General features: G+C 45.7%; 1 protein-coding gene across 1 annotated transcript in view; it reads right to left on the bottom strand.

The window, feature by feature from the left end:
* Positions 1-24,209, bottom strand: part of LOC144601562 (cadherin-related family member 3-like) — a 51,107-nt gene that overhangs the window by 14,392 nt on the left and 12,506 nt on the right. Inside the window, 8 exon segments of the mRNA XM_078413760.1 lie at positions 1,776-2,008; positions 3,691-3,789; positions 8,704-8,809; positions 11,176-11,338; positions 12,109-12,286; positions 17,507-17,703; positions 19,554-19,661; positions 23,191-23,282. Coding sequence (XP_078269886.1) covers positions 1,776-2,008; positions 3,691-3,789; positions 8,704-8,809; positions 11,176-11,338; positions 12,109-12,286; positions 17,507-17,703; positions 19,554-19,661; positions 23,191-23,282 — 1,176 coding nt within the window.

Genomic DNA, 24,209 nt, shown 5'->3' with positions numbered 1-24,209 from the left:
AGTCAGGGGGTATGGGGAGAAGGCAGGAACGGGGTACTGATTGAGAATGATCAGCCATGATCACATTGAATGGTGGTGCTGGCTCGAAGGGCCGAATGGCCTACTCCAGCACCTATTGTCTATTGTCTATTGTGTTCAGTTCTGGTCTCCACATCAAAGGAAAGATGGGATTAAGCAAGAGCCGGTGTAGATAAATCCACAAGGATGTTGCATGAACTGGAGGGTTGATTTACAAGGAGCAATAGGATAGGCAGGTGCTGTTTTCTCTGGAGAAAAGAGTTGGCATGATAGTTGGCATCCTATTTCCTTCAATCAGGTTTCCCCTCAATCTCTGGTGTTTCAGAGAAAACAATCCAAGTCTGTCCAACCTCTCCTTAAAGCTGCTACCCTCGAATCCTGGCAGCATCCTGGTAAACATCATTTGCACATCAGACATTTCAGAAACCAGTCTTGTGAATGTTCACTGCACTCTCTCTACACCAAGTTTATTATATTTTTAGCAAAGGAGACCAGAACTGCATACAATATGCCAGTAGGAAAAAAACTGCAGATGTTACACAAAATGCCTGGAAAGGAGTGTAGGAAAAAGGTAGACCACAAGATGCTGGAGTAACTCAGCGGGTCAGTCAGCATCTCGGGAGAGAAGGAATGGGTGACGTTTTTCGGGTCGATCTGAAGAAGGGTCTCAACCCGAAACGTCACCCATTCCTTCTCTCCTGAGATGCTGCCTGACCCGTTGAGTTACTCCAGCATTTTGTGTCTACCTACAATATCCCAGTATTGTGGTCTCAGCAAAATACTGTATAATTCTAACAAGCACATCTTATGCTTTCTTCACCACCCTCTCTACCTGCGTTGCCGAGCAAGGAACTATGTACTTGTACCCTCAGGTCTCCAAAGGCTGATATCTGATCTATTCTTGCAACGGTCAAACCAAGGTCCTTCTACATGCCTTTTGTAACATCATGCAATCAATGTTCGGAAATGCATATTTGCATTTTTATTATCCCAGAGGTAAAGTCAGAGCCTGCACTTGATTGATTGATTAAAGGATATGGCACAGAAACAGGCCCTTCGGTCCACCGAGTCCACGCCGACCATCGATCATCCATTTATGCTAGTTCCATGTTATCCCACTTTCGCATCCACAGCCTACGCACCAGGGGCAATTTACGGAGGACAATTAACCCAACAAATCCGCACGTCTTTGAGACGTGGAAGGAATCCTGAGCACAGTGGCGCAGCGGTAGAGTTGCTGCCTTACAGCGCCAGAGGCCCGGGTTCGATCCTGACTAGGGGTGCTGTCTAAATGGAGCTTGTACGTTCTCTCTGTGACCGTGGGGGTTTTCTCCGGGTGCTCCGGTTTCCTCCCACATTCCAAAGGCGTGTAGGTTTGTAGGTTAATTGGCTTCTGTAAATTGCCCCCAGTGTGTGTCGGATAGAACTAGTGTGTGGGTCATTGCTGGTCGGCGTGGACACGATGGGCCGAAGGATACGTTTCCACGTTGTATCTTCAAACTAAACTAAAACTGAACGCCTGGGGGAAACTCACGTGATCAGGGGGAGAACGTGCAAACTCCACACAGGCAGCACCCAAGGTCAGTGTCGAACCTAGGTCTCTGACGCTGTGAGGCAGCAACTCTACCACACACGCAACATGTAACATTTATGGAGACACTTAACTAGATAAACATTAATTATAAACTGTTTCTAATTTTAACTATTAAGTCTTTTCCAATGTTTGTATAACTGTAGATAATAAATAATATTTTCACCTGGGTAACGGCAGTTTTGGGCAGAATTGTGTCACTATCCACTGCCTCAATGGTGAGAGTGTACTCTTTGGCAGATTCATAGTCTAATTGTGTTATTAGCTCGAGGATTCCTTCTTTTGGATCAATCCAGAACCGTCTGATGACCTGCATGTCCCCAGAGATTATTCTGTAAGTCACGGCGTTCAGTGGAAAGTCATCATCTGTGGCAACAACTCTCCCAACCTTGTGTTTTGCTGTTCGTAAAAAGACAATTTCAAAACAAACTCAGAATCCAGAATGAACAAGACATTCGAAGATGAAGTCGGTTTATACACATTCACTGCTGCGGTAAATTCACAGAGTCATACAGCACAGAAACAGGCCCTTCAGCCCAAAGTGCCCATGCCGGCACAGATGACCCATCTATACTAGCCCCACTTGCCCGCGTTTAGCCCATATCCCTCTAAACCTGTCCTGCACATGAAGTGGATAAGAATGTGTGTGTGTGTGAGTGTGTGTATGTGTGAGAGTGAGTGCATACGAGAGTGAGTGTGTGTGCGCGTGTGCGTACATGTGTGTGTGTGTGTGTGCGCGCGCATATGTGTGCGTACACATGTGTGTAGGTGAGCATGTGTGCCCGCGTTTGTGTGTGCGTGTGTATGAGAATGTATATGTGTTTGTGTGTGTGTGTATGCGAGAGTGTGGGTGTGTGCGTGCGTGTCTGTGTGTGTGTGTGCGCGCATGCGTGTGTGTTTAGAAACATAGAAACATAGAAAATAGGTGCAGGAGTAGGCCATTCGGCCCTTCGAGCCTGCACCGCCATTCAATATGATCATGGCTGATCATCCAACTCAGTACCCCGTACCTGCCTTCTCTCCATACCCCCTGATCCCTTTAGCCACAAGGGCCACATATAACTCCCTCTTAAATATAGCCAATGAACTGGCCTCAACTACCTTCTGTGGCAGAGAATTCCACAGATTCACCACTCTCTGTGTGAAAAAAAACGTTCTCATCTTGGTCCTAAAAGAGTTCCCCCTTATCCTTAAACTGTGACCCCTGGTTCTGGACTTCCCCAACATCGGGAACAATCTTCCTGCATCTAGCCTGTCCAACCCCTTTACGTGTGTGTGTGCGCTTGCACGTGTGCATGTGCGTGTGTGCCACATGTTTGGCGGGTGGCCAGTGTGTGGAGTACCACAGTGGTTGAGGCGGCTACAGCAGAGACAGACTGCCACCAGTGTTGGAGTCCATGCCGTTGGACCTGGGTGTGTCTCTGTCAAGGACCGTGCGGTGCCAGTCCCTGCGCCCGTCTCCCCACGTTAGAAGACGTCACCCAGGGGGGCCCACCTGGACCGACATCAAGTCAGTGACACCAGGACCGGCCTCGTCAGCCCTCTCGAGGCCCTCAGACGGGACCCACCCGTGGACAACCGTGCTCCACGACTCCACTGATCGGCAGAGATAATGGTGATGATATTTGCTTTACGTCTCTGGAGATGGTTTTGCAATTACACGCACGCTGCAGCAGGAACTAAACTGAGGAAGAATCTCCGTCTGAAATCGAAGATGGTCACTGTTGTACAGAGGGTTGCCAACTTCCTCACTCCCAAATAAGGGACAAAGGGTGACGTCACCGCCCCGCGCACCCACGTGACCTCACCCAGCCAGCGCCCACGTGCTCCGGGCGGCCGCCATTGGTGGAGCGCACTGGGTGAGGTCACGTGGGTGCGCGGGGTGGTGACGTCACCCTTTGTCCTTTATTTGGGATTGAGGGAGTTGGCAACCCTACCAATACGGGACAAGGACGGTCCCATCCGGGACAAACCAATTTGGCCCAAAATACGGGATTGTCCCGGCTAACACGGGATAGTTGGCAACACTAATTGTACAACAGTCATTACATCTCCCGCGGTGGCGACGCGTAAAAACTCACTTGGTTCCGTTTCAAAGACATCGAAACGATAGGGATTCATCTGAAAGACCGGACTAAAGTCATTGACCGGAGTGATTACCACAATCACTGTGGCTGTTGCTGCAAAAAAAAACAATCACCAAAGTTTATTCTCTTCCAAACGTCATGTTCTGGTCTCACATCTAATGAGAAGAAGTACCACAATGCAACTCTGTCAGTACTCCATCTTCTCAGATAGCCACACAGCAGCTAAGGTGAGAAAGAATTTCAATTTGGGATTAGCTGGTCGATATCTTAAATCGATGGCTTGTGATGACTCTCTCGCAAGATAGAAATAATTATCAGAACGTTTGTTTGCTGGTTTAAATAATCAATGCATTCCCTGAACATCACACCTCCAAATGAAACTGTAAATACCAAATGCAAATAAAAGAGATGAATAAATCACCACACTAAAATCTGAGCTGGAATCTGGAGCGATTCAAGCTTTTAGTTTAGTTTAATTTAGTTTATTGTCACGTGTACCGAGGTACTGATTGTGGACTTCAGAAGGGCTAAACATCCAAGGACGTACACGCCACTGGAGATAAATGGGTCTACTGTGGATAGGGTGAGCAGTTTTAAATACTAGGGAGTCCGCATCACAGAGGATCTGACGTGGGCAACGCACATTGCTGCACTGGTGGGTAAGGCAAAGCAGCGCCTTTACCACCTTAGACAACTGAGGAAATTCAGAGTGTCTCTGAGGATCCTTCATTGCTTCTACTCTGGGGCTGTAGAGAGCATCCTGTCCGGCAACATTACAGTCTGGTTTGGGAACAGTTCTGCCCAGGACAGGATGGCCCTGCAGAGAGTAGTGCGTTCGGCAGAACGCACCATGGGAACTACACTCATCCCCCTGCAGGACCTATACATCAGGAGGTGCAGATCCAGAGCAAGCAAGATCATGAGGGACCCCTGCCACCCCAGTAACGGACTGTTCCAGATGCTACGATCAGGCAAACGCCTCCGCTGTCACGCTGTGAAAACGAAGAGGATGAGACGGAGTTTCTTCCCACAGGCCATCAGGACTGTCAACTTTTATAACTCCAGAGACTACATTTTTGTCTACACTATAGTAACTTATTAACTTTATTTATATGCTGTAACTGTAATTCTTTTTTTGCACAATCCGCAGGCATTGCCACTTTCATTTCACTGCACATCGTGTATGTGTATGTGACAAATAAACTTGACTTGACTTGACAGTGAAAAGCTTTTGTAGCGTGCGAACCAGTCAGCGGAAAGACAATATATGATTACAATCGAGTCGTTCACAGTGTACATCATAAAGGGAATTACGTTCAGTGCAAGGTAAAGCCTATAAAGTCCGAACAAAGATATTCCAAAGGTCCCCAAATGAGGTGGATAGTAGCTCAGGGCTGCTCTCTGGTTGTGGTAGGATGGTTCAGTTGCCTGATAACAGCTGGGAAGAAACTGTCCGTGAACAACTTTTAGAACAACTTTCTGACTTGAATCAAACAGTGAAGAGATTCAGAATGAACGCTTCATGAAAGAAAATCTTGTTACGGTGAACCCTTGTTTTATCTTCGGTGTAAATCAGCACCTGCAGTTCCTTCCTACACATTTCGTCTGCTTCTCTATGACATTTCCTCAAGGTTTGTCAACTTTGAAGAAGTTCTCTTCCTCTCTATGACGAGGGTCCTGCAACACCCTCTCTCACTGCTCCCCCTCTGTGATTCCTCCTGGTCGCCAGCTCTACGACCACACATCCATACCTCAGTGTCTCCCTCTCCCCTAACTCTCAGTCTAAAGAAAAGTCTTGAACCGAAACATCACCCATTCCTTCTCTCCAGAGATGCTGCCTGTCCCGCTGAGTTACTCCAGCATTTGATGACTATCCTTGATTTAATCATATCATATCATATCATATATCTACAGCCGGAAACAGGCCTTTTCGGCCCTCCAAGTCCGTGCCGCCTAGTGATCCCCGTACATTAACATTATCCGACACCCACTAGGGACAATTTTTACATTTACCCAGCCAATTAACCTACATACCTGTACGTCTTTGGAGTGTGGGAGGAAACCGAAGATCTCGGAGAAAACCCACGCAGGTCACGGGGAGAACGTACAAACTCTTAAACAGTGCAGCACCCGTAGTCAGGATCGAACCTGAGTCTCCGGCGCTGCATTCGCTGTAAAGCAGCAACTCTACCGCTGCGCTACTGGCCTCTCTGTAATGGATTTTGGTTATGGTGGATGGACCGTTCTAGTGCCACCGCCGGCCCACACAGCTTCCCCGGCCACTACCAGGCCACCACCACCAATCCTCACCGGCACTCCGGTCGCCCTTGGGCCACGACTATCCTCACCTCTCCCCCAGCCTCCAGCAGCCCGGGACCATCAACTCACCCGGATCCCACGCCCAGCTCCAGACCGAGAGTCCGAAGACAGGTCACGACCCAAAACGTCACCTATCCATGTTCTCCAGAGATGCTGCCTGACCCGCTGAGTTACTCCAGCACTATGTGAAACGTCACCTATGCATGTTCTCCACAGATGCTGCCTGACCCGCTGAGTTACTCCAGCACTATGTGAAACGTCACCTATGCATGTTCTCCACAGATGCTGCCTGACCCGCTGAGTTACTCCAGCACTCTGTGAAACGTCACCTATGCATGTTCTCCACAGATGCTGCCTGTCCCGCTGAGTTACTCCAGCACTCTGTGTCCTTTTGTGTATTTACCAACAACTACAGTTGTTTCTCCTACTTAGAGTCATAGAGTCATACACTGTGGAAACTGTGTTTATGGGGAGAAGGCAGGAGAATGGGGTTAGGAGGGAGAGATAGATCAGCCACGATTGAACGGCAGAGTAGGCTTGATGGGCCGAATGGCCTACTTCTGCTCCTATCACATAATATTGCCCTTCAGCCCAACTTGCCCACACTGACCAACACGTCCCACTACACTAGTCCCACTTAGCTGTCCTATCCTTGTACCTGTCTAATTGCTTCTTTAAACATTGCGATAATCCCAGCTTCAAATACCTCCTCCAGCAGCTCGTTCCATACACCCTTTGCATGAAAAAGTTACTCCTCAGATTCCTATAAAAAATCTTTTCCCCTTCACCTTGAACCTATGTTCTCGATTCACCTCTCTGGGCAAAGAGACTTTGTGCCTCTACCTCATCTATTCCTCTCATAATTTTATCAATTTACACAATGATAATCCCTTCCTCAGTTATAGTGGACAATCGTCAACAACAGACACAATTACACCCCTATGCTCTGTTATGACGAGGGTTTACTGTATTTAAAAAGCCGTAGATCTTTTAAATAGTGACTTTGAGGAAATAGGACTCTGCATGCACAAAAGATAGACACAAAAAGCTGGAGTAACTCAGCGGGTCAGGCAGCATCTCTGGAGGGAAGGAATAGCTGACGTTGTGGGTCAAGACCCTTATCATATCATATCATATACAGCCGGAAACAGGCCTTTTCGGCCCTCCAAGTCCGTGCCGCCCAGCGATCCTACACCCACTAGGGACAATTTTTTTTTTTTTTACATTTACCCAGCCAATTAACCTACATACCTGTACGTCTTTGGAGTGTGGGAGGAAACCGAAGATCTCGGAGAAAACCCACGCAGGTCACGGGGAGAACGTACAAACTCCTTACAGTGCAGCACCCGTAGTCAGGATCGAACCTGAGTCTCCGGCGCTGCATTCGCTGTAAAGCAGCAACTCTACCGCTGCGCTACCGTGCCGCCCTTCTTCAGAAAATATGGCCAAAGTCATGGTTTAACAGTAATTATGTCTTAGAAATCTGTTAAGAACGTGGCTTCACATCGTTCAACAAGACCTGGATTTTTGTTGGTTTTTTAACAGCAAGAAGAGTAGCTGAAAGATTGAAGTTTGCATTAATTTTGTAATTGTACATTGGCTGCCTCAGCAAGGAATGTAATAGTCAGTCCTACAGGGGACAGTGATTCACTGGCATCAGCTTCTCAACTTTCACACTGGACTTACTTTGGTTTGCGTGTTTCTGTTAGAGATGCAGCATGGCAAAAGGCCCTTCGGCCCACCGAGTCCATGCCAACATTGATCCAAGGTAGACACAAAATGCTGGAGTAACTCAGCGGGTCAGGCAGCATCTCTGGAGAGAAGGAATGGGTGACGTTTCGGGTCGAGACACTTCTTCAGACTGATGTCAGGGGAGGGGGCGGGACAAAGATAGAATGTAGTCGGAGTCAGTGAGACTAGTGGGAGAATTGGGAAGGGGGAGGGGATGGAGAGAGAGGGAAAGCAAGGGCTGTCTAAAGTTAGAGAAGTCATTGTTCATACCGCTGGGGTGTAAACTGCCCAAGCGAAATATGAGGTGCTGTTCCTCCAATTTGCGCTGTGCCTCACTCTGACAATGGAGGAGGCCCAGGACAGAAAGGTCAGATTGGGAATGGGAGGGGAAGTTGAAGTGCTGAGCCACCGGGAGATCAAGTAGGTTAAGACGGACTGAGCGGAGGTGTTCAGCAAAATGATCGCCGAGCCTGCGTTTGGTCTCGTCGATGTGGAGAAGTTGACAATGATCCACATTGGTTCACATCATTGGTTGGTGCGGACTCAGTGGGCCTAAGTGCCTGTTTCTATGCTTTATCTCTAAACTAAAATAAAAATCTACTTTGTGCTCATCCCAATGGATGTGTAGGAAACCATTTAGTGTCTGGAATACAAAACCCATGGACCATGGATCTGCTACTTAAATTCATAAAGTCTTATAGTCACACAGCGTGGAAACAGGCCCTTTGGCCTAACTTGCCCACACCAGCCAACATGTCCTAAAGGCCATTCCCAAAACCCATTCCCAAACTCATCATTAAAACAACACAAAAGTGGAATTGTCAAGGTATATAAGTTGAATTTTTCATATCCTTCAGTCATGTTACATTCATCCTTTACTTCAAAAGATCCTCCCGACTGCATGATTAAACATTGATTCACTCTGTCAAATGTACGTAAAGAAAGAACATCTCTCACCGGTGTGAGTGAAAGTGTTGGAGTCGGACACCGCTATCATCATGGTGTAAGTGTAGCCCACAGCAGCGATGGCAATGTCTTCATAATCCAAGTCCTTGGACCCAACCTGGAAACCAAGGTACCAGGTCAGAGATTGCCTTATATATAATCGTGACAAGCAGAATTGACAGGGCAGAATACTGCACCATTGATGATGGAATTTGGATTTGAATCACACCAAAGCATTTGCAATGCTTACATCCAAGTACTGAATGAATAGCAAAGGAAGGAACTGCAGATGCTGGTTCAAACCGAAGATAGGCACAAAGCGCTGGAGTAACTCAGCGGGTCAGACAGCTAGCTTCTCTGGAGAGAAGGAATGAGTGACGTTAATGGACAGATACTGCATGGAGAAAGGCTCTCCAGCCCACCGAGTCCACACCGACCATCGATCATCGATCACATTACTTGTGTGTTATCCCACCCCCCACACACTGAAGCCAATTAACCTGTAAACCCACAAGTCTTAGATAGTGGGATAAAAACCGGAGCACCCGGAGGAAAGCCACGTGGTCACAGGGAGAACGTCGGAACTCCGCGCAGACAGCACCCGAGGTCAGGATTGAACCTGGGTCTCTGGCGCTGTGAGGTAGCGGCTCTACCAGGTGTGCCACCACCAGGTAATCAAATAAACCTCGTTAAAACTAGTCTTGGTGATAATAATGATAATGAAACTGCAGAATATCAATAAAATTCCACCAGTTCTATCTGCACTCATGTACCTCGCGAAAGAAAAGCTGCGATGTTTGCTTCAGAATAATAAAAAAATAATTTTAGTTCAGTTTTGGCATTCAATAACAAAGGCCATTATGTAATCTGTTGTAAAACCTGTTGGTATGACATTTATGGAAGGCGAAGGCATAATTAAAACCACTTCAGAAATGAATAAATCTTTTTATTGAGCCAACATTTTGTGATTTATGATTCTGGCAGAAAAATAACAAAAAAAATACATGTCCAATGTACTAAAATCATTGGCAATAAAACTGTCGAAACACAATGTAACCTTTTAATTAGAACCACATTAGACTTCAGAGTATTATCTGAATGGTGTCAAGTTGGGAAAAGGGGACGTACAAAGAGATTTGGGTGTCCTAGTGCATCAGTCACTGAAAGGAAGCATGCAGGAACAGCAGGCAGTGAAGAAAGCCAATGGAATGTTGGCATTTATAACAAGAGGAGTTGAGTATAGGAGCAAAGAGGTCCTTCTGCAGTTGTACAGGGCCCTAGTGAGACCGCACCTGGAGTACTGTGTGCAGTTTTGATCTCCAGATTTGAGGAAGGATATTCTTGCTATTGAGGGCGTGCAGCGTAGATTTACTAGGTTAATTCCCGGAATGGCGGGGCTGTCGTATGTTGAAAGACTGGATCGACTAGGCTTGTATACACTGGAATTTAGAAGGATGCGAGGAGATCTTATCGAAACGTATAAGATTATTAAGGGGTTGGACACGTTAGAGGCAGGAAACATGTTCCCAACGTTGGGGGAGTCCAGAACAAGGGGCCACAGTTTAAGAATAAGGGGTAGGCCATTTAGAACTGAGATGAGGAAAAACTTTTTCAGAGAGTTGTAAATCTGTGGAATTCTCTGCCTCAGAAGGCAGTGGAGGCCAATTCTCTGAATGCATTCAAGAGAGAGCTAGATAGAGCTCTTAAGGATAGCGGAGTCAGGGGGTATGGGGAGAAGGCAGGAACGGGGTACTGATTGAGAATGATCAGCCATGATCACATTGAATGGCGGTGCTGGCTCGAAGGGCCGAATGGCCTACTCCTGCACCTATTGTCTATTGTCTATTGTCTATTCTCACGTGTGCCGAGGTACAGTGAAAAGCTTTTTTCTATTGTCTATCAGACTCTGATGGATACAGGGGACAAAGATGACTGTGGCACTACACAGTCAGAGACAATGGATGGTCGTATGAAATGTAATGTGAAATGAAATGAAATATATCTCTCGTTTCCCTCTCCCCCGACTCTCAGTCTGAAGATGACGTAGAGGGATAAAAAACAATGAATGAAAGATATGCAAAAAAGTTCCATTCATCGTTCTTTATCTCTCTACATCATCTTCTATATCTGTCGTTTCCCTTTCCCCTGCCTCTCAGTCTGAAGAAGGGTCTCGGCCCGAAACGTCACCCATTCCTTCTCTCCAGATGCTGTCTGACCCACAGGGTTACCCCAGCATTTTTGCTTCTATCTTCGGTTTAAACCAGCATCTGCAGTTCCTTCCTGTGCAATGTGAAATGCATATGCCGTGTTTTCTATTTTAATATTTCAGCAGGATGCAAGTCATTTAATTTTCTGCACAGCTTCACCAGGTGATTTGAAGTTCCCCAGTTGGAACCGTAACATAGTGAGTTTGATAAAATCACCCACTCCAGTAATAAGACACAACGAGACTTAGACACTGCGAACTAATTAAAGAAGGCCTACCTGTATTACATTATCAGCCCCGGGCTTTTGCACAAAGGTATTTCCGGGGCCAAGAGACCCACTAATGGGAACATATGACAACGTGTCTGTTGGGACGTCAGAGTCGGAACAGATTAACGTCGCGACCACTGTCTCACGAAGGACCGTTTCAGGATATGAAATTCTGAAAGGAAATTATCGACAAAAACAGATATCGGGTAGGTTTAGAGTCAGGATTCAGTCGGAACAACACAGTAGACCAAAAGTATCTTAAAACGAACTCTGCTGGGATATTTGCTAAAACGCTAACAATCTAAATGCGAGAGGAGATGGTGTGATTAGTAACTTTGCAAATGACACAGCGATACACAAAAGGACGCAGGGAGCTGCAGTTACTCGACGGGTCAGTGGGTAGCTGACGTTTCGGGTCGTGACACCTTCTTTAGCCGAAGATGGGTCCCGACCTGAAAGGTCACCTCTCCAGGTACTCCAGGGATGCTGTCTGACCCGCTGAGCTACTCCTGCACTTTGATCTACTATTGATAGGAAAATATCTGCAGATGCTGGTTCAGATTGAAGGTAGACACAAAATGCTTGAGTAACTCAGAGGGTCAGGCAGCAACTCAGGTGAAAAGGAATGGGTGACCTTTCGGGTCGAGACCCTTCTTCAGACTGATCAAGGGTCAGTCTGAAGAAGGTGTCTCGACCCGAAACGTCACCCATTCCTTCTCTCCTGAGATGCTGCCTGACCCGCTGAGTTACTCAAGCATTTTGTGTCTATTTACTGTTGATTCTTGATTAGTAATGGTTTGATGGCTTATGGGGAGAAGGCAGGGGAATGGGGTTGAGAGGGCAAGATAGATCAGCCATGATTGAATGGTGGAGTAGAATTGATGGGCCGAGTGGCCTAATTCTGCTGCTGGGCCTTATGAACTACTCGTGTAAAATAATTACCTGTACACAGTCGGGCTGCAGGACGGAATGTTGTCATTAATTGGAAGGATGTTTGTTCTGACTGGAATTTCTGCACACTTCAGGTCCTCATCACAGGCTTCAGCGGAGAATGTCTGAACTGCCTGAAACCCATTCTGGTCCCGGTCCATTTGTGTGAAAACAATCACAGTCCCTGCCCCTGGAAGATGAAGAAGGTTGGGGCAACATCATCACTGACAGACACGAGGGATGTGATCACAGACAAGTTGCATATTGCTAGTCCTCACGCCGACAGTGTGGTGGCACGGCGGTAGAGTTGCTGCCTCACAGCGCCAGAGACACGGGTTCGATCCTGACTACGGGTGCTGTCTGAACGGAGTTTGCCCGTTCTCCCTGTGACCTGCGTGGGTTTTCTCTCCGAGATGTTCGGTTTCCTCCCGCACTCCAAAGACGTGTAGGCTTGCAGCTTAATTGGCCTCAGTAAAACTGTAAAACCTGTCCCTAGTGTGTTTGTAGGACAGCACGAGCATAGGGCGTGATCGCTGGTCGGTGTGGACTCGGTGGGCCAAAGGGCCTGTTTCTGCGCTGTATCTCTAAACTAGACTAAAGTTATCTAATCCTTCAAAATCTGCAAGCCCTCTAAATATAGTTACTTGTGATAAACAGCTCCCCAGGGCCATTATTAAGTTGACACCTTAGCTTTTCTGAAGACACAGCAAGAGGGTGGACGAGAGATACCTCAAGGATGATTTTACAAACATGAAACCCAATCCGACTGCTTCATAGAAATTAAGAACAAAGACTTGTGACAACAAGTTCCCACCATTTATGTGGCTGACATCAGGCTGTAACAGCCTGTGGAGAGAGCTTCCACAAGCAGAGCCTTCATCGTCAAATGCTAACAGCAGAGGCACGGTGGTGCAGCGGTAGTGTTACTCCTTACAGAGATCCGTGTTCGATCCTGCCCACGGGCACTGTCTGTACGGAGTTTGTACGTTCTCCCTGTGACCTGCGTCACAGGGCTAACCTTGTATACACTGGAATTTAGAAGGATGAGAGGAGATCTTATCGAAACGTATAAGATTATTAAGGGGTTGGATACGTCAGAGGCAGGAAACATGTTCCCAATGTTGGGGGAGTCCAGAACAAGGGGCCACAGTTTAAGAATAAGGGGTAGGCCATTTAGAACTGAGATGAGGAAAAACTTTTTCAGTCAGAAAGTTGTGAATCTGTGGAATTCTCTGCCTCAGAAGGCAGTGGAGGCCAATTCTCTGAATGCATTCAAGAGAGAGCTGGATAGAGCTCTTAAGGATGGCGGAGTCAGGGGGTATGGGGAGAAGGCAGGAACGGGGTACTGATTGAGAATGATCAGCCATGATCACATTGAATGGCGGTGCTGGCTCGAAGGGCCGAATGGCCTCCTCCTGCACCTATTGTCTATTGTCTATTGTCTGCGTGGGTTTTCCCCGGGTGCTCCGGCTTCCACCCACACTCCAACGACGTGCAGGTTTGTAGGTTAATTGGCGAGGTAAAATTATAAATTTCTCGTAGCGTGTCGGATAGTGCTAGTGTACGGGGATCGCTGGTCGGCGCGGACTCGGTGGGTCGAAACAAGACAAACCTTTATTTTCCACATTGTGTCTCTAAAGTCCAAAGTCTAATGTCTACAAATTGCTATCACCTGCAGTCAGATATCACAAATAACTCCTCTGTTTGCACCTAACCCATATCCCTCCATTTTCTGTGTATCCATGTGCCCATCCAAAAGTCTCTTAACTGCCACTATCGTATCTGCCTCCACCACCCCAGGCAGTGTGTTCCAGGCACCCAACACCCTCTGTATAAAAAACTTGCCACGTACATTTCCTTTAAACCTTTCTCCATAAACTATGAACTATAAAATCATGAGAGGAATAGATCGGGTAGACGCACGGGGTCTCTTGCCCAGAGTAAGGGAATTGGGAAATCAGAGGGAGTAAAGGTTTAAGGTGAAGGGGGAAAGATTTAACAGGAATCTGAGAAGGCAGGAGTATGGGGTTGGGAGGGAGAGATAGATCAGCCATGATTGAATGGTGGAGTAGACTTGATGGGCCAAATGGCCTAATTTTACTCCTATCACTTATGACCTTATGAGGGGTAACTTTTCCCCACAAAGGGTGGTGGGTGTATGGAATGAGGAGGAGTTAGTTGAGGCAAGGCTTATTGCAAAGTTTAAGAAACAATTTGATAGGTACATGGACAGGACAGGTTGAGAGTGATATGGGCCAAATGCAGGCGGATGGGACTAGTGTAGATGGGACATGTTGGTCGGTGTGGGCTAAGTGGGTGGATGGGCCTGTTTTTCATTTTTTCATTTTATTTTATTTCGAACATGTTAAAAGACATCAATTAAAAAACAAAATAAACAAAAAAACAGAAGAAATACAAGGAATTTCATCCATTACTTAACATGTGCGAAAAGGAGTAGGAAGAAATGTGAACTTATTTAATCCTACCCCATTCCCTAATCAATATTTATCAAGTATCCGATATTAATACAAAAATACTCATACACCCTTATATGTTCATATAAATATACTTATTTAAATAATGATGTGTTATTATATGTAGACCCCTGGTGACTGTTAATCCCCCTCCTCACTGTACCTAGAAAAAATCATGTGTTTATATTTGTTTTTAAACTGGATGATGTTTGAACATTGTTTTAATTCCACATTCATTCTGTTCCATAGCTTTACTCCACTGATTGATATAGAAAACCTTTTCATTGTTGTTCGAGTATTGCGAATCTTGAAATTTAATGTTCCCCTTAAATTATACCCCCCCCCCCCCTCTCTTTCATAAAACATTTCCTGTAAGTTACTTGGTAGCAAATTGTTTCTCACTTTGTACATGAATTGAGCTGTTTGATATTCCACAATGATTATTTTAGACTTTATAAATAATGAGTTGGTGTGTTCACAAAAACCGACATTATGAATGATTCTAATGGCTCTTTTTTGCAGTATGAATAGTGGTTGTAGGGAACTTATATATGTACTTCCCCACACCTCTATACAGTAACTTAAATAAGGTGAAACTAGTGAACAGAACAGAATGCGAAGTGATTTGTTATCTAGGAAATGTTTTGCTTTGGCCAGAACTGAAATGCTTCTAGATACTTTACTGTGGATATGTTTAATGTGAGATTTCCAGCAAATTTTTTCATCTATTATCACCCCAAGGAATTTAGTTTCATTTACTCTTTCTATGTTAACACCCTTTATCTGTACCTGTGCTTGATTGTTTATTTAACTGTTCCCAAATATCATAATTTTTGTTTTGCTCAAGTTTAGTGATAATTTGTTAATGTCAAACCATTTTTTAATTTTGCAAAATTCTGAGGTGATACTGTCCAAAAGTTGCTGTAAATTTTCACCAGAACCAAGAATGTTAGTGTCATCAGCAAATAGGATGAATTTCAATATTTTTGATAATTTACATATATCATTGATGTTTCCACGCTGAATAACTACAACTCAATGCTTTTAAAGACGGAGGTGATTCTGACATTGTCTTTAAGTAAATGGGAAATATTGGATGGGATGAACATAGTAAAAGAGGAAATATCAACGGATTTATCATCCCACAAGATGAATAAATGACCAGGCCCAGGAAGTATAATCGCAGGCAGAAAGGACGCAGACCTAATATGGGCAAATGGGGTTAGTGTCGATGGGCAAAAAGGGTTAGCATGGACGACGTGGGCCAAAGGGCCTGTTACTGCGCTGCACACCTGCATACATCTGTGAGTTTACATGTCGGCAGACCAGGAAAGGTAATCAACAAAAAAAATCTGAAAGTCTGACATTAAAAAGAAAGTTCTGGAAATACACAACAGGTCAGGCAGCAGAATTAACTGTTCAAGGCAATGATTTTTTTTTGTCAGAAATATAAAGATATCGTGACAGGTCAATAAATGGTTAAAAACCCACGCAGCACTTTCCCTTGTGAGTATTAGTTGAGTCATAGTCACACTAAGAAACATTACACCTGTATACGGTACTAGTTAGAGTAGTGTGTACAGTTCTGGTCACCAATTACTGTAGAGATGCTGGAGGGAGACAAAAGGGAGATTTACAAAGATGTTGCCAGGACTCCCATGAATGGAAAAAATTGCAGCAATGAGCAAAGATTGAGTCAGCTAGGACTGTCATCTTCAGGACCGAGTTGAGATTTATAACATCTATCTATTATTTCCCTTTCTCCTGACTCTCAGTCTGAAGAAGGGTCTCGGCTCAAAACGTCACCTATTGCTTTTCTCCAGAGATGCTCTGGGCTTCTACTCGCTGGAGTTTAGAAGGTTGAAGGGGGACCTCATTGAAACTTACAGAATAATGAAAGGCAAACAGTAGATGGAGTGGATGTGGAGAGGATGTTTCCACTGGTGGGAGAGTCTAAGTTCAGAATAAAAGGGCGCTCTTTTAGAAAGAAGGTGAGGAGGAACTTCTTTAGTCAGAGGGTAGTTAATCTGTGAAACTCATTGCCACAGAGGGCTGTGGAGGCCAAGTCAGTGGATATTTTTAAGGCAGAGGTGGACAAATTCTTGATTAGAACAGGTGTCAAGGGTTATGGGGAGAAGGCAGGAAAATGGGATTAGGAGGCAGAGATCAGCCATGATTGAATGGCGGAGTAGACTCGATGGGCCGAATGGCCTAATTCTACTCCTATAACCTGTGAACTTGTGAATGCTGTCTGACCTGCTGAGTTACTCCAGCTTTTTGTGTCAATCTTCAGTTTAAACCAGCATCTGCAGTTCATAAGGTCATAATTCTTAAGGAATAGGAGTAGAATTAGGCCATTCAGCCCATCAAGTCTACTCCGCCATTCAATCATGGCTGATCTATCTCTCCCTCCTAACCCCATTCTCCTGCCTTCTCCCCATAACCTCTGACACCCATACTAATCAAGAATCTATCTATCTCTGCCTTAAAAATATCCACTGACTTGGCCTCCACAGCGACAAAGAATTCCACAGATTCACCACCCTCTGACTAAAGAAATTCCTCCTCATCTCCTTCCTAAAAGAGCATCCTTTAATTCTGAGGCTATGACCTCTAGTCCTAGACTCTCCTACTAGTGGAAACATCCTCTCCACATCCACTCTATCCAAGCCTTTCACTATTCTGTATGTTTCAATGAGGTCCCCCATCATTCTTCTAAACTCTAGCGAGTACAGGCCCAGTGCCGACAAACACTCATCATAGGTTAACCCACTCATTCTTGTAAACCTCCTCTGGACCCTCTCCAGAGCCAGCACATCCTTCGTCAGATATGGTGCCCACAATTGCTCACAATATTCCAAATGCGGCCTTACCAGCGCCTAATAGAGCCTCAACATTACATTTGTAAGACATTGTTTAAGTACAGAGAAGCTTACCTCTATCAATGGTGAAATAAGTGTTTGCAGGATCAAGTTGGTAGGTGATTTTGCTTTTCACATCAGCATCAGTGGCTGTGCAGGTGGCAATAGTTGTCCCTACTGCAAGCTCTTCATCCAAGTCTATAATCGCTGTATTCCCCGAGTTAGAATCTTCCTTCAGCTCAGTTTCTTTGCCATTAGTTAAACTCTTGAAACTGTGCAAAACGATCTTAGTTGAGCCAAAGTTAGTGCAAGACATTGCTAATTTTTCAACAAATTCCTAAAAAGTATTCTTAAACTAGATTCTACTTCAAAATGCACAATGATTGTGCCAGTCCTCAATAAAACAGCACGGTGGCGCAGCGGTAGAGTTGCTGCCTTGCAGCGCCAGAGACCCAGGTTCGATCCTGACCACAGGTGCTGCCTTTCCGGAGTTTGCACGTTCTCCCCGTGACCGCGTGGGTTTTCCCCGGGGGCTCCGGTTTCCTCCCACACTCCAAAGATGTACAGGTTTGTAGGTTATTATTTCCAAAATGCTGGAGTAACTCGGCAGGTCAGGCAGCATCTCAGGAGAGAAGGACCCTTAGGTCTCGACCCGAAACGTCGCCCATTCCTTCTCTCCTGAGATGCTGCCTGACCTGCTGAGATACTCCAGCATTTTGTGAATAAATACCTTCGATTTGTACCAGCATCTGCAGTTATTTTCTTACAGGTTTGTAGGTTAATTGGCTACGGAAAATTTGTAAATTGTCCCTAGTGTGTAGGATAGTGTTAATGTGTGGGGATCGCTGGTCGGCGCAGACTCGGTGGGTCAAAGGGCCTGTTTCCGCGTTGTATCTCTAAACTTAACTAAACTAAAACATCTGGTAGCCCTATTTATGCGCAAAACATTTTCGGAAGGAAACTGTGGAAAGGCCATTTGTTCGATGCTGAAGAGGACTAACAGTTTGGAAATTTATTAGAAATTAGGCGAACTAGTCTTGTCCACAAGTTATCAGTAAATTAAACTAACATTAAGTTAAATTAACGCATAAATCAACATTCAACAACAGATTTTGCATAAAATCTTTGAAAGGTTAGTGGTGTAATAAAGCTTGTCAATTATATAGGTTAGAGGAATGAGATAAAACTTTATGGTGATATACTAATTAAGGAGTTTATAAAAACAACACTAAATTTCATTTGTGGAATAACAGTAACAACTTAATGTGGCATTAACGTTAATGTGGTCCCGAGCCGAAACAGCTTTTAATGAAAACACAAGGAACTGCAGATGCTGGCCGTTTACAAAAAAAGACACGAAGTGCTGGAGTAACTCAGCGGGTCAGGCAGCATCTCTGGAGAACAAGGACAGGTGACGTTTCCGGTCTGGACCTATTCAGGCTGCCTTTAAAATATGCCAAACTGGGAATTCTGAAGATTCAGGCTTTACAGCGTAATATTCAGTGGCAGAGATTTCAATATTGAAGTACTTTCACTAAATGTTTGAGCAAATAATTTGAAACTGAAGCCACTTCAGCTAAGGAAGCAACCGGAAATTCAACATGGGATTCATCCCATCACAGCCTCGCTCCACATCAACTCAGAAATAACGCTGGAAACTACTCCATGCTTTCCAATTGGCTTTTGGCTTTAGTTTTAGAGAGGTCCTTCGGCCAATCGAGTCCACACCGACCAGCGATCTCCGCACATTAACACTATCCTAAACACACCCGGGACAATTTACAATGACACCAAGCCAATTAACCTACAAACCTGCACGTCTTTGGAGTGTGGGGGGAAACTCAGGATCTCAGAGAAAACCTACGAGGTCACACGGTGAACGTACAAATTCCGTACAGACGGCACCCGTAGTCGGGATCGAACCCGGGTCTCTGGCGCTGTAAACGCTGTAAGGCAGCAACTCTACCGCTGCGCCACCGCGACGCCCTAGATTATTAATTTCACGGGTGAGAATATTGTAATACTTGAATGTATGAAGGGTATGGACAGGAGATGAGACCAGTGGGAGCAGCACAAGCTACCCTTAATATATATTACAGGTCAAATAAGTATCGACACTTACGTGCACGATAATACTGGACTGTTGTCATTGACGTCAGTGAGAAATGTTTTCACCGTTCCAATAATGAAGAGACCACTTGAATCAGTCACCTTCACCTCCAATGAATAGCTTCAAATTGCAAAAACTGATGTTAGTTTAAAAGAAATGCTACTAATAAACTGTACATAATAATTGGTGTTGCAGAAGAATATCAAGGTAGGTGTGAATATATAGAACATAGAACAGTACAGAAGATACTCCAGATTCACTGACCCACTGAGTAACTCCAGCCCTTTGTGTCTACCGTCGGTATATACCAGCACCTGCAGTTCCTTGTGTTTCTTTTTGTGTTTTGTGTGTACGTAGTGAGGTGCGGTCTCACTAGGTCCTTCTGCAGTTGTACAGGCCCCTAGTGAGACCGCACCTGGAGTACTGTGTGCAGTTTTGGTCTCCAAATTTGAGGAAGGATATTCTTGCTATTGAGGGCGTGCAACATAGGTTTACTAGGTTAATTCCCGGAATGGCGGGACTGTCATATGTTGAAAGACTGGAGCGACTAGGCTTGTGTACACTGGAATTTAGAAGGATGAGAGGAGATCTTATCGAAACGTATAAGATTATTAAGGGGTTGGACACGTTAGAGGCAGGAAACATGTTCCCAATGTTGGGGGAGTCCAGAACAAGGGGCCACAGTATAAGAATAAGGGGTAGGCCATTTAGAACTGAGATGAGGAAAAAAAATTTCAGTCAGAGAGTTGTGAATCTGTGGAATTTTCTGCCTCAGAAGGCAGCGGAGGCCAATTCTCTGAATGCATTCAAGAGAGAGCTAGATAGAGCTCTTAAGGATAGCGGAGTCAGGGGGTATGGGGAGAAGGCAGGAACGGGGTACTGATTGAGAATGATCAGCCATGATCACATTGAATGGCGGTGCTGGCTCGAAGGGCCGAATGGCCTCCTCCTGCACCTATTGTCTATTGTATATGTGTGTGTGTGTGTGTGTGTGTGTGTGTGTGTGTGTGTGTGCGTGTGCGTGTGCGTGTGCGTGTGCGTGTGCGTGTGCGCGTGTGCGTGTGCGTGTGTGTGTGTGTATATTTATATATATATATATATGATCTATAGATAGGTGTATTTGTGAGTATGTGTATATGCACACACTGAACCATTTTTTTCCTCTCTCGTTTATTATATTGTTTACAGTGTACTATGTTTACCCATTCTGTTCTGCTGCTGCAAGTAAGAATTTCATTTTTCTATCTGGGACGTATGATAATTAAACACTCTTGACTCTTGAATCATGACTCCTACACAGATAAGAGAGATTTCCTTGGCATCTTGTCCCAAGTGTGTAGGAACGTGTTAATGTGCGGGGATCACTGGTTGGAGCGGGCGGACTCGGTGGGCCGAGGAGCCTGTTTCCGAGCTGCATCCTCAAACAAAAACGAAACAAAGAACTGCAGATGTTGGAATCATGCAGAGAAGGTAAAGTACTGGAGTAACTTAGCGGGTCAGGCAACATCTCTGGCGGACATGGGTAGGCGACGTTTCGGGTCAGGACACCTCTTCAGTCTGAAGTCTGAAGAAGGGTCTCGAACCGGAATGTCACCCATTCCTTCTCTCCAGAGATGCTGCCTGTCCCGCTGAGTTACTCCAGCTTTTTGTGTCTATCTTCAGTCTGCTTTGGTCATCAGGTTTTTAGTGAATGTGAGAAAACTTTTTCAGTCAGAGAGTTGTGAATCTGTGGAATTCTCTGCCTCAGAAGGCAGTGCAGGCCAATTCTCTGAATGCATTCAAGAGAGAGCTAGACAGAGCTCTTAATGATAGCGGAGTCAGGGGGTGTGGGGAGAAGGCAGGAACAGGGTATTGACTGAGAATGATCAGCCATGATTACATTGAATGGCGGTGCTGGCTCGAAGGGCTGAATGGCCTCCTCCTGCACCTATTGTCTATTGTCTATAATATTTATTCATTCCTTATTCTTGAATTTAGTGACATGATGAATTTCCTCTCAGATTTTCCTTTATTTTGTGCACCCATTTCTCCCACAATCCCGTCCCCTTTCACCTACTCCCTGTTCCCATCTATTCTCACCTCTTTTCCCCTTCTCTTCTTATCTCACACCATTTTGTCCTTTCACCTCTGGCCTTTGTCCAACCATCTGCCAATCATACCCCACTCCATTTTACCGTAGGCTTTTGACTTTAGAAATACAGCATAGAAAATGGCCCTTCAGCCCACCGAGTTCGTGCCGACCAGCGATCACCCCTACACTAGAATTACGCTACACACTAGGGACATTTAACAATTTATGGAAGCCAATTAACCTACAAACCTGTACGTCTTTGGAGTGTGGGAGCAAACCGGAGCACCCGGAGAAAACCCACATGGTCACAGGGAGAACGTACAAACTCCGTACAGACAGCACCCGTGGTCAGGATGGAACCTGGGTCTCTGGTGCTGTAAGTGAGGTAAGGCAGCAACTTAGTTTTTAGTTTAGTTTAGTTTAGAGATACAGCGCGGAAACAGGCCCTTTCGGCCAACCGGGTCCGCGCCGACCAGCGATCCCCGCACACTAACACTATCCTATACCCAATAGGGACAATTTTTACATTTATCAAGCTAATTAACCAACAAACCTGTACGTCTTTGGAGTGTGGGGGGAAACCGAAGTTCTCGGAGAAAACCCACGCAGGTCACGGGGAGAACGTACAAACTCCATACAGACGGCTCCCACAGTCGGGATCGAACCCGGGTCTCCTGCGCAGCATTCGCTGCGAAGCAGCAACTCTACCGCTGCGCCACCGTGCCTCCCTCAAACTGTACCACAGTGTCGTCCTTCATCAGTCTGAAGAAGGGTCTCGACCCAAAACGTCACCCATTCCATCTCTCCTGAGATGCTGCCTGACCCGCTGAGTTAATCCAGCATTTTGTGATACCGCCCTTTATCCACCTATCACTTGCCAGGCTTTGTCCCACCTCTACCCCTCTTCTGACTTCCTGCTCCCCTCCCCTCAGAAACCTCCCCTATCCGTGATCTCTGGTGATGCTGCTTGAACCTCCTTCACAGTGATTGTAACGTTAAAAACATTGTGCAGATCTGCTTGCAACCAAAGGAGGCAACTTGTTTCTTAACCATTATTGCCCCTCAGCGACAATAAAATTTTAAAAATACATTAGAGTCAATGAATTTTACTTCTTACAATTGCCTGTTATTTCTCCAAACAACTGAGACTGCACTTTAGCTGTTAATAACAGGCTTTGAAGCACTCCATGAAGTTCTAAAAAAGATGATAAGATGCTCTGTGAACACAAGCCTACTTTATTCTCTTTTATTCTTTTATTCTCTTTAGCCTCTTTTATTCTTTATGAGTCGTACAGCGTGGAAACAGGCCCTTCGGCCCACCTTGCCCACGCCGGCCAACATGACCCATCTACAGTAGTCTCACCTGCCCGCGTTTGGCCCATAGCCCAACAAACCTGTCCTATCTGTGTAACTGTCCAATTGTTTCTGAAACATTGCAATAGTCCCTACCTCAACTACCTCCTCCGGCAGCTCGTTCAATACACATTTTTTTTTTCTTTCTCTTTTATTTGCACAAATGGAAACAAAGGGTGGTAGGTGTATGAGGAATGCAAAGACGCTGAAATATGTTTGATTTACCTCTTCGTTGCATTTTCATAATCTAGTGTCTTCTGTACAAATATTGAACCTGTGACACCAATCTGGAAGTCATTGCTGCCTGACAGTGAATACTGTTGAAGACAATAACACCAGTTAAAATGTTTGAAAAAATATACTGAAAAACATACACTTCATTTCTTTAGTAAAGATACATCATAGTGCATGACATGTGTTCAACATAGTGAGAAAAGAGCGATGGTTTGGCGGCATTAGAGCCACACGTGGGCAGGTGGGACTGGTGCAGAATGGGCATCTTGGTCGGCATGAAGCCCCATCTACACTAGTAGATAGATGCTTGGCCAACCATCTTCCAATTCCAAAACCCCCCACCTCACCTGTATCTACCTGCCAGGCTTTGTCCTGCCCCCACTCACGGTGGTCACCCGCGGTCACGGTGGCGCAGCGGTAGAGTTGCCGCCTTACAGTGAACGCAGCGCCGGAGACCCGGGTTCGATCCCGACTACGGGCGCCGTCTGTACGGAGTTTGTACGTTCTCCCCGTGATCTGCGTGGGTTTTCTCCGAGATCTTCAGTTTCCTCCCGCACTCCAAAGACGTGCAGGTTTGTAGGTTAATTGGCTTGGTAAATGTAAAAATTGTCCCTAGTGGGTGTAGGATAGTGTTAATGCGCGGGGATCGCTGGGCGGCGTGGACCAAAAGGGCCTGTTTCCACACTGTATCTTTAAACTAAACTAAACTAAACACTCCTCCAGGTTTCCCTCCATCACCTAGCTCTCTGGAACCCACCTGAAGGCTTGTTAGTCAGTGGGGCCACACCTGAAGGTTTGTTGGTCAGTGGGGCCTCACCTGCAGACTCGTCGGTCAGTGGGACCCGACCTGAAGGCTTGTTGGTCAGTGGGACCCGACCTGAAGACTCGTCGGTCGCTGGAACATCGGACATGAGGAGCAAGGAGGGTGTACCGGGGCAATGCCTCCAGCTGCAGGCTTCAAGGTCGGCTGCAGGAGGCGCTCCCGGGACACAAAGATGGTGGGGAGAGGA

Source organism: Rhinoraja longicauda, chromosome 17 (assembly GCF_053455715.1).
Source record: "Rhinoraja longicauda isolate Sanriku21f chromosome 17, sRhiLon1.1, whole genome shotgun sequence".
NCBI lineage: Eukaryota > Metazoa > Chordata > Chondrichthyes > Rajiformes > Arhynchobatidae > Rhinoraja > Rhinoraja longicauda.
Note: the sequence above shows the minus strand (reverse complement) of the source record. Positions and strands in the feature narration are given on the sequence as shown.